Raw genomic sequence first — 14071 nt, 5'->3', positions numbered from 1 at the left:
ATTAATTCTTCAAATAGCTTATCCAGCCCTTGAGTGTTTTCTTCTTCACCTTACAGAACCCCTATCACCCTCAGGTTCTGTTTTTTCACATAATCTCACATTTCTTGTAGGCTTATTTCTTTTCTCTTAATTTTCTGCTCGATCTCTGTGACTGACTGATTTAATTGGAAGGAGTTGTCTTCAATCTCTGAGATTCTTTCTTCTGTTTGATCTACCCTGTTCCTCAGGCTTTCCATGGTGTTTTGTAGTTCCCTGAATAAGTCCTTCATTTCCAGGAGATTGGTTTGGTTTTTTCTTTAACATTTCAATTTCTTTAGTGAATTTTTCTTCCAAGTCCTGGATTTTTTTTGTGGTTTCTTTGTGTTGGTTATCCATATTTTCTTGCATATCAGTCAGTTTTCTTACAATCCATGTTTGAAATTCTTCTGTCATTTTAGTGTTCTGAGTTTGGTTAATGGCCATTGCTGGGGAGCTGTTGTTCCTCTTTGGGTGTGTGCTTTCCGTTTGAGTCTTCATACTTCCAGAGTTCTTTTGCTGGTTCCTTCCCATCTGGATCAGTTGTTCCTTCTTGCCTTTAGATTTTCATTTGGATAACGACATGCCCCGTTTAGTCTCTGAGCCAGTAGGTGGTGTTCGTGGGTTAGATTCGACCACACCCTTTATGATGAATCAGTAGATGCAGTAAAACAGTGTGCAGGATGACCTCCCTGTCAGTAGGTGACACTTGCTGGGAGGATCGAGCTGCAGTGCTGTTTTTGTGTCCTGTAGATAGCTCTTATTACTCTAGAGAGGCCCTCTTGTGCCTTGGGTGGTGGCTGGGGCCCTGGGACTTCGAGGTGTGTCCTTATTCTCCATCTCAGAGGGGGCAGGTCTGGGAATGAGTCTGGGTGGGGCTGGGTTGGGTAAACCTGCCCTCTGGCTCCACAACTGCTGTTATCAGGGGTCAAAGGTCTGCTCTTGTTTCTGTGCAAAGCTGCCGGGAGGGGCTGAAATGGCTCCACTCAGCTGAAAATCTGGGCTTGGGGGCTGGGGCTGTCCAGACCCGCACTCTGGAGCAGGTCTCGCTCCCTTCCACTCTCCCCCCTCTGTGGCCTCTCCCAGGCTTCTGCCAGCAAGCGGGACCTCAGGCCACTGGATCTCCCCTGGCTGTGACATGGGCTGGGATGTTCCCTACCCAGGACCACAGCCTGAGCTGGGTGCACAGTCGTCTTTTGGGAGGAGGGTTGCCGCTCAGGCACACTGATCTGCCCCTGAAGGTGCACACTCCTCAATAGGCTCTTTCACAGATCTCCCTTCTGTTCCCCAGGGCAGTGCGATCGTCACCTGGGTGTACAGGGTCTGGTCTGCAGGCCTGACCCCTAGACCTTGGAGATCAATCCCTGACCCTGCCAAGGGGAGGGCTGCTGGTCTTGAATCACCTACAGGGTGCCCAAGTTGGATCGATTTCACTCCACCTTGGGATTTGCCCCACTCTCCTGGAGTCCCCAGGCAAGCAGCACCTGGGAGGGCTGGCGGGCAGGGAGTTCACAGTCTGAGTACCCCTCGGTCTGCTGTAGGGCCCCAAAAGGAAAGGACCCATTCCTTGGAGATGCCTCCGTGTGATGGCTAAATTGTCTCTCTGGGCACCCACGGTAGGGAAGGGGAAGGAGAGAATGGAGCACTATGGCATCTGCCGATAGGCTCAGGTCTGTGTGCGGGGAGGTGCTCTGAGGGAGTTGGGAGCCCGGCGCTGTGTCTGCAAGAGGCCACCACTCACTGGTGGCAGCCGTCTCTGGGCTGGTGATGGCAGGTCTCTCCAACCGCTCAGGAGTCCACCAACAGTCCAAGATGCAAGGGAGGGGAAAGTTATCTTCTCCACCTACCTTTGTCGCTGGTCTCCAAGCCTCTTGGGACCTTTCTCCTTCCAGTTCTCCTCCGGAACGTCTTCCCGTGGAGTCTCCTGTAGTTTCAGGCACCCTTCCTTCCGACCTTCACCTGATCTATGTTTCTCTGCTAGTTTATTTTTTTCTCTTTCTTCTAAAATTTGTCTTTTTGCAGAGACACTCTGACTGGTGGCTTTTCTCGTCTGCCATCTTGGCTCCTCCAAAAAGCTTTTGTTTACTTTTTAATGGGGTTGTTTGACATTTTCTTGCTGATTTTCTTGAGTTCTTTGTGCATTCTGGTTGTTAGCCCTTTATCAGTTCTATAGCATGCAAATATTTTCTCCCATTCTGTAGGTTGTCTATTTACTCTATTGATTGTATCCTTGGCTGTGCAGAAGCTTTTTAATTTAATTAAGTTCCATTTGTTAACTTTTATTGCTGTGATTGTCTTTGGGTTCTTCTTCATAAATTCTTTGCCTAGGCTGATATCTGTAAGAATTTTTCTGACCTCTTCTTCTAGAATTCTTATAGTTTCATGCTTTAGGTTTAAGAATGGCCAAAAAAAATGAGTAAAAGACCCATGATAGACACATTTAAAAGTGTATAAAAGAGTAATTATGGTCCCAACCAGATAGGAAAGAGAAAATGGGGCATAAATAATATTCAAGGAGATAATGGCCAAAAATTTTCTCGAACCAATAAAAGGTATAAACTCATATATTCAAGAAGGTCAGAAAAATCTGAAGATGTATGCACAGAAAACCCTATATTGATACATGATAATACGTGTCTTGAAAAAATAAAGTGTCAAAAGATAAAAGAATCCAGATAGGAAAGGCAGATTACATTCAAAGGAGCAACAATAAAACTTTCATGTCAATTCTTTCTTTTTCTCTTTTTTTAAAACATTTTTTATTTCAACATATTATGGGGGTACAGATGTCTAGTTTGTGTATATTTCCCTTGCCCCACCTGAGTCAGAGCTTCAAGCATGTCCATCCCCCAGATGGTGCGCACCGCACCCATAGGTGTCTATGATATCCATCCCCTCCTCCCCCCTCCCACCTGCCCAACACTTGATGAATGTTATTATTATATGTGCACTGAAGTGTTGATCAGTTAATACCAATTGGATGATGAGTACATGTGGTGGTTGTTTTTCCATTCTTGACTTAGTAGAATGGATTCCAGCTCTATCCAGGATAATACAAGAGGTGCTATATCATCATTGTTTTTTTGTGGCTGAATAGAACTCCATGGTCTACATATACCACATTTTATTAATCCACTCATATATTGATGGGCCCTTGGGTTGTTTCCACATTTTTACAATTGTGAATTGTGCTGCTATAAACATTCTAGTGCAGGTGTCTTTTTCATAGAATGTCTTTTGTTCTTTTGGGTAGATGCCCAATAATGGGATTGCTGGATCAAATGGTAGTTCTACTTGTAGCTCTTTGAGGTATCTCCATATTGCTTTCCACAGAGGTTGTATTAGTTTGCAGTCCCACCAACAGTGTATGAGTGTTCCTATCTATCCTCATCCATGCCAACATTTGTTGTTTTGGGACTTTTTGATAAAGTCATGTCAATTCTTAACACAAAAACTAGAAGCAAAAAAGCACCAGATGGAAAATTTTGAAGTGCTAAAAAACCCCTGACAACTTAACATTCTATACTTATGAAAGCATCCTCTAAAAAATGAATACAAAATAAAAATATTTTTAGGCAAACCTGGGAGAATTCATCTTTTGCATTCTTATACCAAAGAAAATATTAATTGCTGGTATTTGTTCATACTTCTTTAAAAAAAAACCTTTCACCTATTCTTCTTTGAGTAAATCATGTTTGCTGTCTAAATATTAGATAATTCAGAGTAAAATTATTATGGAAATCACTTATATCTTATAATTCATATATATTCATCATTCATATGATTTTAGTATAGATTGATGTGATGTCTAGATAAATATATTTTAAAAAAATTACGTCATATTTAACTGACTGATCTGGAACTTACTTCTTTCACTTTTGATTTCTTTCATCTTGTGAAGGAGGTGGAAGAAATCAAAATAGATATGATATGGCTATAATTACACTGATAGTATAGTTTCATCCCCAAAGACATAAACCCATATTATTATTTATCACCGTTCTTTAATATTGCAGGTTATAGATGTGCCATGATTAACTTAAACACATATGCTCTTTAGAAAACATTTCTTATATATCATTGTATTTTTATTTAATAATTGCTTAGTATGTTTTTATGTGAATGTACTATATTTGATCTCATGTTGAAAATTTCCATCCAAACAAATGACAAGATGATTAAAAATGTCATAAACATAAGCATTAATAAATGTTGCTATATTTATGAAGAGAGAGAAGTAAAATATATTTATGTAGCCACTCATTAATTTATGTTAAAATTATATTAATGGTGAATATATATAAATTATAAGATATAGATGAATGTGGTTATAATTTTTGTAAAAAGCAAAAATTTAAAGATAGATATGACATGAAAGTGAATGGCTAGAGAATTGTCCTAATGAGAGGAATAAAATAAGTACATTTATTGAAAGCATAGGATACACTAAGAAAGAATAATGATTACCCATGAAAGACCACTGATGCCAGTTCATTGCATTTGAGCCTCCAGGCTAGGGGTAGAGAGGTGAACTAGTCTAGTGCTGAATTTTATGAATGAGAGAGTTAACTAAATCCCCAAAGACACTGATATCCCGTGACTTTTTTAAAGGCTTTGGAAGAGGCATTCACCAAAACATTCCTGATATGATTGCTCTAAGATATCAAGACATAGCAGTCCTGTCACTAGTATCTCCACTATACTGTTCCATGTCCTAATACCAAAGCTCACCTCAAGCATGGAGGGAATTCCTTAGAAAAATACAATACTAATTGCCATTATTATAGTCATTTCTGCTTTGGAAAGAACATATGAACCACCTGGTCCTGAACCTGTTTTGTGTTAATTCCATAAATAATAGGATTTAACATAGGTGGAATGAGAACATGGACATTGGCCAGCAGGACGTGGACATAGAGTGCGATGTGGCGTCCAAACCGCTGAGTGAGGACTGAGAAGATCCCAGGCCCATAAAAGAGGATGATGACACAGCCATGGGAGCCGCAAGTATTGAAAGCTTTGTGGCGAGCCTCTTGGGAAGGCATGTGGAAGACAGCATGGAGAATCAGCACATAAGAAATAAAAATTAGCAAAACATCCAAGACCAAGGTTGACATTAGCACAAAAAACCCATACCAGATATTTACCCGGATGTCATCACAGGAAATTTTGGCTAAGACAATGTACTTACAGGCAGTGTTTGGGAGTTTATTACTTTTGCAGAAAGTCAATCTTTTCAGAAGAAATGTTGCAGGAAAAACTGTAGTAAAACTTCTCAGAAAGATAAAAAGGCCAATTCTTTCAATCAGTGTGTGTGTAAGAATAGTGGTGTACCTCAGTGGGTAGCAGATGGCAATGTAACGGTCAAACGCCATCACCAGCAAGATCCCTGACTCAGACATGAAAGTGGAAGTGAGGAAGAAGACCTGAGTGATGCAGCGATCCAGGGAGATCTCCCCAGCTTGGAACCAGAACAGTGCCAAGGCCTGAGGAACTATGCATGTGGAGAGGACAAGGTCTGTTGTTGCCAGCATGCAGAGGAAGAGGTACATGGGCTCATGGAGGCTGCGCTTTGTGAGGATAATGAAGATGAGCAGACTGTTCCCAAGTAGGGCAGTGACATAGGAAATGAAGGGGATAGAAATCCACATATGCTGGTCCTCTAGTCCAGGGATGCCCAGCAAATGGAAGACCGTGTGGCTAACACCAGTGTGGTTTAACGTAGTCATGCCTGGGGAAACCTTTCAGGACCTCACCTCCTATTCACAGAGGTAGAGGAAAATTCAGATTACACTCAAAGATTTCCTTTGATATCACCTATTGCTTTTTGCCCCTACCTGATCCCATTCCATCCTGAGAATACCAGGAACTGTGATGCATGTAAAGACAAATCAGATATCCTTTGTTTTTTGAATGAGGCCTTTATCTCATAAATACGATAGACCTTTATGCAATTAAAGAAAATTAGATGCTTAAGCTTGCATGTAAGTGGTACAAAATAAAACACAGAATATAGAGCACAGAAACACAATGGAAGGAGCAATTTACTTTGTATTCATGTTGGTTTTAAGAATAAATATATTTTTGAACTTACCTTTAAATATATTTTAGAATGTCAATAATTGTAAGGTATACAAGTAGAGGATGGAACAATGTCAATTGGGAGTTTAGGATGAAATGTTTGATATGCAAATGCCAAGCATGTTTGGAACCTCTTAGTTCTTTGTGGTCATGGCTTTGTAAATTTGGGCAATTGGAGAAAAGATGGCAGCCAAAGATTTGCTCAGAATAGAAATTAAGGATCCTGGACTTAAACTGTGAAGACATGGTCAGCCACAATGAATTAAGAGTTATGTCCTATCTTTTTACTACAGAATAGGGATTTGGGGTAATACAGTATGGGTTGTGAAATTATTTACGTTTGAAACCTCACCAATATTTGATGTGTTCCCTGACAACATCTCTTTAGACAACAGGGATAGAATTCTCATAAAGACCTAAAACATTTGTGTGCCATATCCTCAGTCCAGCTGGAGGCTTGGAAGTACATAAACAGTTCTGATTTCCATCATACCACAGAAGCAGGGCTGGGTGCTAACACAGAAAGAGGGCAAGTAGACCCAAATTCTCAGGATTGGTGGAGAAGAGAGGAAAAAAATTTAAACTTCCTTAGATTTGAGAAAAAACACAGGTGGTTTAGTGGCCAGAGGGCTCCTTATTCCCCTGAAGTCAGTACCATGATTTGTAAGAGAAATAATTTTATATTGTCAAGGCCAAACTCCAGGGCTTACCCTATCCCATGGTTTCTCTGACTTTGACCTTGACATCTCTATTTCCATTCTCAGGAGATGCGGTTGGTGCAGTTCAGGGATGCAGGAAATGAAGATCTATACATGTAAACAACTTTCAGCATCTCTGTAGTGACTTGGTGCATGACTGGGGATCTGGCACCTAGTAAGGACACAGAGTCATTTGTTCCCTGTCCTCTCAGGCCAAGTGTGTGCACGACTATGTTGAGAATATAATAGTCAGAAAAGAAGATCGAAATGAAGCAACATAAAGCTTAAATAACTGAAAATCTGAGGCTGAAGAGGACCTGCTTATAAATAAGGATGGCTGCTGGATGCTTTGGGAGTAAAGAGGATTTTTCTTCTGGGAGGCAGAGAAGAGAGGTTAAAGGGCTCAGTGATTGGGGTCTGGTCTGTGAGTGAAGTTGCAGGTACTTGAGTAGTTGGTTGTCTACAAATCTATCTAAGACAACTTCTCAAAAGCTTCATGAATGCTCCCCCAGTCTCAACCCAGGTATCTTCAGCATCCCAGAGAATTAACTTCCATCTCCCTGCTTTGTGTTCCTGAGACAGTTACCCTTATTCAGGGCATTTCTGTTCTGTATGTCAGCAACATGCCTGTGAAAACCTTCTCCCCATCTCTTGTTCCCTCTGACTTCACAAGAACTCCAATTATCAAAGCACCTAACTTAAGAATAGGAGGATATTAGTTACCTGGCAATGTTCCCCCAGGTGATTTTAAACTTTCTCAGATCTGAGAGCTATCTTTTTTCCTGATATTTTTCCAGACCTCATCACACCAAGGCATAGTGTAACTTCTCAAAGTGTTCATCAAAAGAACCAAATGACAAATATTGGGTGGGTGTGAAAGATCAGGGCAGGGTAGCCATGAATAAGCCCCTTTAAGGCCTTGGATATTTACAGTAGTCAGGCTCTGGGGCCAGGTATAACATTTTCTGGAGGGGCTTAGGGCTCCTTGGAACACCGAGAGCTAAAAAGGGTCCTTATACTCAGGGTCTCCTCATTCTTCCTTTCCAGAAAGCATTTTGCATTCTACTGGGCTAGCCCATATTTGTGACTGTGGTTCAGTGTTGTGCTGGTAACCCAGCTCAAATGCACACACAAAGATCAGTCCATCAATCAAAGTCATGATTTGTAATAATTGCTGATTTTGGTGGTGTGTATACTCCAATCATGATCATTTTTAAGGTACCTACGTGATATCACTGAACGTGGAATTTGAAAGGAATGTGCACAAGTGAGCCAGTACAGGTGGCTCCACCTCACAACTGCTGTAGACTCTCCAACTCTGTCTACTCAACTCCAGACACTAGCCCTAATATTTTTGACCACCTACTTCAGTTCCCTGAACATCTAATCTAGATAGGGCTTTTTGCCTGAAATTTCACTCACAGCAATAAATAAATCACCCACCTGCTGTAAATGGAGTTCTCATGGGCTGGAATGGGATGAGTGAATATAAGCCTGTCAGAGTGATGGGTGCCAGGGAACTGAGATTTATGTATGTACCTGAAAGCCTTCAGGGCAACTATTACCTCAGGGAGCCCAGATGTAGAGCTGTTTTTTCAATAACACCTCCTCTATTCCATACGTGTTTGACAAATTGTTATGGCTTTCAAAGCCTGCCTTATCCACCCTTTCCTCTAAACATCTTCTTCCCTTTGTTAGGCATGCTCATGTACTTATTTCTAATAAATAAATTGTTAGCATTACTATACCAATTTATTCCTGTTTTCATTTTGCAGGATTTGGTAAATATTAATCCCATTTCAATCAGCACAATTTGAAAATCATCAATAGCATAGTAAAACAAAAGTATTCCTTTGTAATCTAGATAAACTTGAATTAAATGTGTAACATTTCATCAAGTCATTCAAATTTTGGAATTTGTTATAGTAATATTTTAAATATTTACATGAGAATACTTGAATTTCTTCTTAAAAATCTATTTGTCCTCCTTGTGTGAGTCAAGATCAACTATGAAAAACATTCTGCACCCTCTTTCCTTTGGCTACCAAACAATCTACATTTGATTTTCATTTATCTTATTCAGTAAATAAGATAAACTTATCTTGTTCATAAACTTATCTCTTTATGTTATTTTCATATTTTTATTTAATTAGTCCAAATAAGTGCATATATACATATGTATATATGTGTAAAGGAGAATCAGATTTATGTTTAAGAAATATCTTTGTGTTTTTTTGATAGAGGCCAATCTCACTGGGGTTAGGTGATACCTCATTGTGGTTTTGATTTGCATTTCTCTAATGATTAGAGATGTTGAGCATTTTTTTATATGTTTGCTGGCCATTATTCTGTCTTCTTTTGAAAAGTTTCTGTTCATTTCGCTTGCCCATTTGTTGATGGGGTTGTTTGATTTTTTCTTGTTGATTTTTTTGAGTTCTAGATAGATTCTGGTTATCAGCCCTTTATCAGATGTGTAGAGAGCAAATATTTTTCCCATTCTGTGGGCTGTCTATTCACTCTAATGATAGTTTTCTTGGCAGTGAAGAAGCTTTTTAATTTGATTAGATCCCACTTATTTATTTTTGTTGCTGCGGCGATTGCTTTGGGGGTCTTCTTGAAGAATTCCTTACCTAGGCCGATGTCTGAAAGGGTCTTCCCAACATCTTCATTTAGAATTCTTAAGGTTTCATGCCTTAGGTTTAAGTCTGTTATCCACCTTGAATTGATTTTTGTGAGAGGTGAGAGGTAGGGGTCTAGTTTCAGTCTTCTGCATGTAGCTATCCAGTTTTCCCAGCACCACTTATTGAAAAGAGATTCTTTTCCCCAGTGTATGTTTTTGTCAGCTTTGTCAAAGATTAGATTACCATATGCAGATGGTTTCATCTCTGGATTCTCAGTCCTGTTCCAGAGGTCAATGTCTCTATTTTTGTGCCAGTACCAAGCTGTTTTAATCACTACAGCCTGGTAGTACAGCTTAAATTCAGGTAAACTGATACCTCCCAGTTTGTTCTTTTTACTTAAGATTGCTTTGGCTATACGAGGTCTTTTCTGGTTCCATACAAAGTGTAGAATTATTTTTTCCAGATCTGTGAAGAATGATAATGGGATTTTGATAGGGATTGCATTAATTCTGTAGATCACTTTAGGTAGTATGGACATTTTAACGATATTGATTCTACCAATCCATGAGCAAGGTAGGTTTTTCCATCTGTTTATTGGCGAGTATGTGGAGAGACAGGAACACTTCTACACTGCTGGTGGGACTGTAAGTTAGTGCAGCCTCTGTGGAAAAGAATTTGGAGATACCTCAGAGAGCTAAAAATAGAAATACCATTCGATCCAGCAATAGCACTATTAGGCATCTACCCAAAAGAGCACAAAACATTCTACGATAAGGACATCTGCACCCGAATGTTTATGGCAGCACAATTCACTATTGCAAGAATGTGGAAACAACCCAAGTGCCCGTCAATCCATGAATGGATTATCAAAATTTGGTATATGTTCACAATGGAATATTACTCAATCATAAGAAATGACAGTGATCTAGTACCTCTTACACTTTCCTGGATTAAACTTAAGCCCATTATCCAAAGTGGAGCACCACAAGAGCAGCAGAACGGGACCCATTTGTACTCACCATCAAATTGGTATTAACTAATCAACACATAAATGCACATATCAGAACAACATCTATTGGATGCTGGGGAAGGGGGAGGGTGGTGGCTGGAGGGGGGAAGAGGGAGGAGGGGAGGGGTATGTGTATACACAAGGAGGGCAATGCGCACTACCCGAAGGATGGACATATTTGAAACACGGACTTCGGTGGGGGGGGGAACCAAGGGCAAAACACGTAACCTAAACGTATGTACACCCATAATTTGCTGAAAAAAAAAAAAAAAAAAAGAAATATCTTTGTGTGTGTCACAGGGTATTTAGCACTGCCAGGGACTTGTTTAGTGTTAGTAATAGTTATTGGGTGTAATTATCTAGTGGGGCTTCTGACCGTCTCTGGTCATGTTGGAGCACTGTTTGCCGTGGCTAGTGAACTCTGTTTTGTAAAGCTCTTTTAGAGTGTTTCTGTTGGATTTTTAACTTGACCCAGCAAGTGATCTTAGTTGAGGGCTAGAGAGAAGGGTGGTCTCTCTTGGAACTGAAGAGTTCTCATAAACATTTGTTAGCACTCCATGAGACCCAGAGCTGCATCGTGTTCAACTAACCACCCTACTTGTTGGGCCATGTCTCTTTCTCTGACCACACCCAGATACTAAACTATACTAAATTTTAGATATTTGATGTTTTGTTTTGGTGCTAAAATGAAATTACTTACAATTTTATTTTAAATCATTTGCTGCTAGTATATAAAATATAATTTATTTTTGTGTTTTAAGCCTGTATCCCATGACCTTGCTAAATCCATTTATTAATCCTGTGTTGTGTTGAGTCTTAAAGATTTTTTACATGCACAATCATGTTATGTGTTTATGTGATCCTTTCCAACCTGAATCTCATTTATTTAGGTGGTTTTTTAAAAGCAGTTTACTATGCATTCACCTATGAAGGACATCTTGGTTGTTTCTAAGTGTTGGCAAACTGGATCCCCACTTCTCACCTCTCACAAAATTCAACTCACGTTGGATAACAGATTTAAACCTAAGGTGGGAAATCTTAAGAATTCTGGAAGAAAATGTTGAAACAATCCTGGTGGATTGAGATGATGTGGGTCAAGATACAAAATTTTATTTAGACAGGAGGAATAAGTTCAAGAGATCTATTGTACATCATGGTGACTATAGTTAATAACAAAGTATTGAACTCTTAAAAATTGTGCTCTTATCATAAATCATGTTAAGGATGTGAGGTAATGCAAATGTTAATTAGCTTGATTTAGTCATTCCATAATGTATATCTATTTTAAAACATCATGTTTTACGTGAATCATATATGCAATTTTTTGTTGGTTATATAAATAAATAAAAATTAAACAAACAAAAAAAAACAAAAAATCTTTCTGCTCATAAAAATACATATTCAACTTGGCCAGGACTTAGTCACACATATACAGGATATAATTTTTCAAAAACTTTTCTTATAGTGTACCACAAGTACATAAAGTACAGCAAATGTTTATTAATGCTTATATTCATGGCAATTTTATTTATTCTGTCAATTACTTGCCAGTAAATATTGAAGAAAAATCTACTAGTTATCTAAAATACAATATACCCACATAATAGTATATTATGCACTTATTAAACTTAATAATTATGTAGTATTTTTTATGTGAAAGGAAAACTCTTATTCTATACCATTATGTAAAAAAGTAAAACATAAAATACTTGCACAGTCCATAATAAGTGAAAATATGCTGAAATACAAAATATTTTACATTTGTGAACAATTTTGTTTAGTGGTTGTGTTTATTAGCCATTAAAATGCTGATTTGTTATTTTATATTTTTATATCCATGGATATTTTTGAAATATTGACCATAAATATTCAAATGCTAAATTAGAAACAAAAATTAAAATAATATAATCTTTGTTGATTTTGACAAAATCCTGAGGAACACAAAGGAAAAAATAGAAAAGACTGGTAATTTGGCTAAATAACATGTAAGGACTCATGAATACCTAAAATAAATGGACAGACAAAATAGGGAAATGTTTTAATAAATACTGCTTTCTTGGACAACTGGAAAGTTTGAAATGTACTACATGTTAATAATAATGAAATGGATAGGTAAATTATGGTTCTTTCGTAAATTGGCATAATTTACAGTCAGCAAAGTTTATCTTGAACTATAATAAATGCTTATAAATCTATGTGAAAATAATAATTTTACATATGTAGAATATAAGAGAACAAAGAAAAAAGAAGGTAAATAATACTAATAAAATTATATATGTATCTTCTTTATGCATATTATTATCTTCAATTACTTTAATGTGATAATTTTACAGTTTTACAGTTTATAAATGAGTGCATTTTAAACATATTAATTTAATGCCTACTCTTTGAGATGATATAATAGACAACAGGGAAGCAATAGAATGCTAAGCCTGATCTTAATTGGGAAATTAACACTAAATACATAATTACAATGACTTGTAAGAACTATTTTTTAAAAAGAGTATACTTAGCTAAATTATGTATGGCACAGTTTTGCACTGAGTATAATAGAGAGCCGTTAAAAATGCCTGCAAAGTTCTATATTTTGGGCATGGAAATAAGTCCCCATTATTTTGCTAAGTGAGAAATATACATCCTGGAAGAGTGAGTGGAATATAATACAGTTTACAAAAATATATTTACCTACACACACATAAATAGTAAACAACATATAGCAATCTATGAAATGATGTTAGCAAATATCTCTATGTTTAAAAAGTGGATGATTTTTGTACAGATTTTATTTCTACTATATTATCTAAGAAGGGATGAGTGAGGAGTTTCAAGAATGAGAAAACACTTGACTGTGTTCAATGCTGCTGATATGTCACGTAAGATGTAGATTGAGTAGATCTCTGTGATGTGCAGTGTCAATGATGTAGGAATAAAGTCTCGCTGGAGTGAGATCAAGAAAAATAGAAAGGAAAATAAAAAGAAAAATAGAGAGAAAGATATTGAATTCCGAATGTATATACAACTCTTTCAAGATGTTTCACAGTGAGAGAGAGAAAGAGAGAGAGAGAGAGAGATGTGGATGCCAGAGGCTTTTCCCCCCTTTCTCCCTCCCTTCCTTCCTTCTTTCCTTCCTTTCTTACAATAGGAGGAATAATACAACGTACACAGATAGAAATGAGCCCGTGAAAAATAAATTTGTGATAGAGAGGTCAGAGGGAAGAATACACAGAACAATGCCTGTGGGTAGGTAAGGAATGGAAACTAATTCCCTACATCGAGGCATGAAACAAACCAGGAAAGAATATTCCAGCATTATCCATAGTTTGCTCTTTCAAAATGCCTATCCAGGGCTATAGACTACTAGTGAATTAAAAAGGTGAACTGGTTTATTTCTAAAACTCTGAATAAGAAAACCCATTGAGCCACAAAGAAATTGATCTCTTATTATTCATCAGAGACCTTGAAAAGCAGACACCAAAACATCCCTAGTGGACTTACTCCAGAAACATAGACTCACTGAGCTATTTGTCTAGTCTCAGCTGTCCCTCACCCACTAGGACTGCTGAAGTTCATGTCATATATGGCTAGAAATGTTGAGAAAACAGTAGATTGGTTTTCATTCCTAAATGAAATGGTTTTCATTCCTAAAG

General features: G+C 38.0%; 1 protein-coding gene across 1 annotated transcript; it reads right to left on the bottom strand.

The window, feature by feature from the left end:
- Positions 1–4802: 4802 nt before the first annotated feature.
- LOC105811382 (olfactory receptor 52B4-like) lies at positions 4803–5744 on the bottom strand. Its single transcript, XM_012645566.1, has one exon. It carries the CDS (start codon positions 5742–5744, stop codon positions 4803–4805), a length of 942 nt encoding a protein of 313 aa, XP_012501020.1.
- Between the last annotated feature and the right edge of the window lie 8327 nt (positions 5745–14071).

The sequence above is a fragment of the Propithecus coquereli genome, unplaced genomic scaffold (assembly GCF_000956105.1).
Source record: "Propithecus coquereli isolate 6110/MARCELLA unplaced genomic scaffold, Pcoq_1.0 Scaffold235, whole genome shotgun sequence".
Lineage (NCBI taxonomy): Eukaryota > Metazoa > Chordata > Mammalia > Primates > Indriidae > Propithecus > Propithecus coquereli.
Note: the sequence above shows the minus strand (reverse complement) of the source record. Positions and strands in the feature narration are given on the sequence as shown.

Excerpts from the sequence above, each read along its gene's own strand:
- LOC105811382 (XM_012645566.1), bottom strand. The coding sequence starts at position 5,744 with ATGACTACGTTAAACCACACTGGTGTTAGCCACACGGTCTTCCATTTG.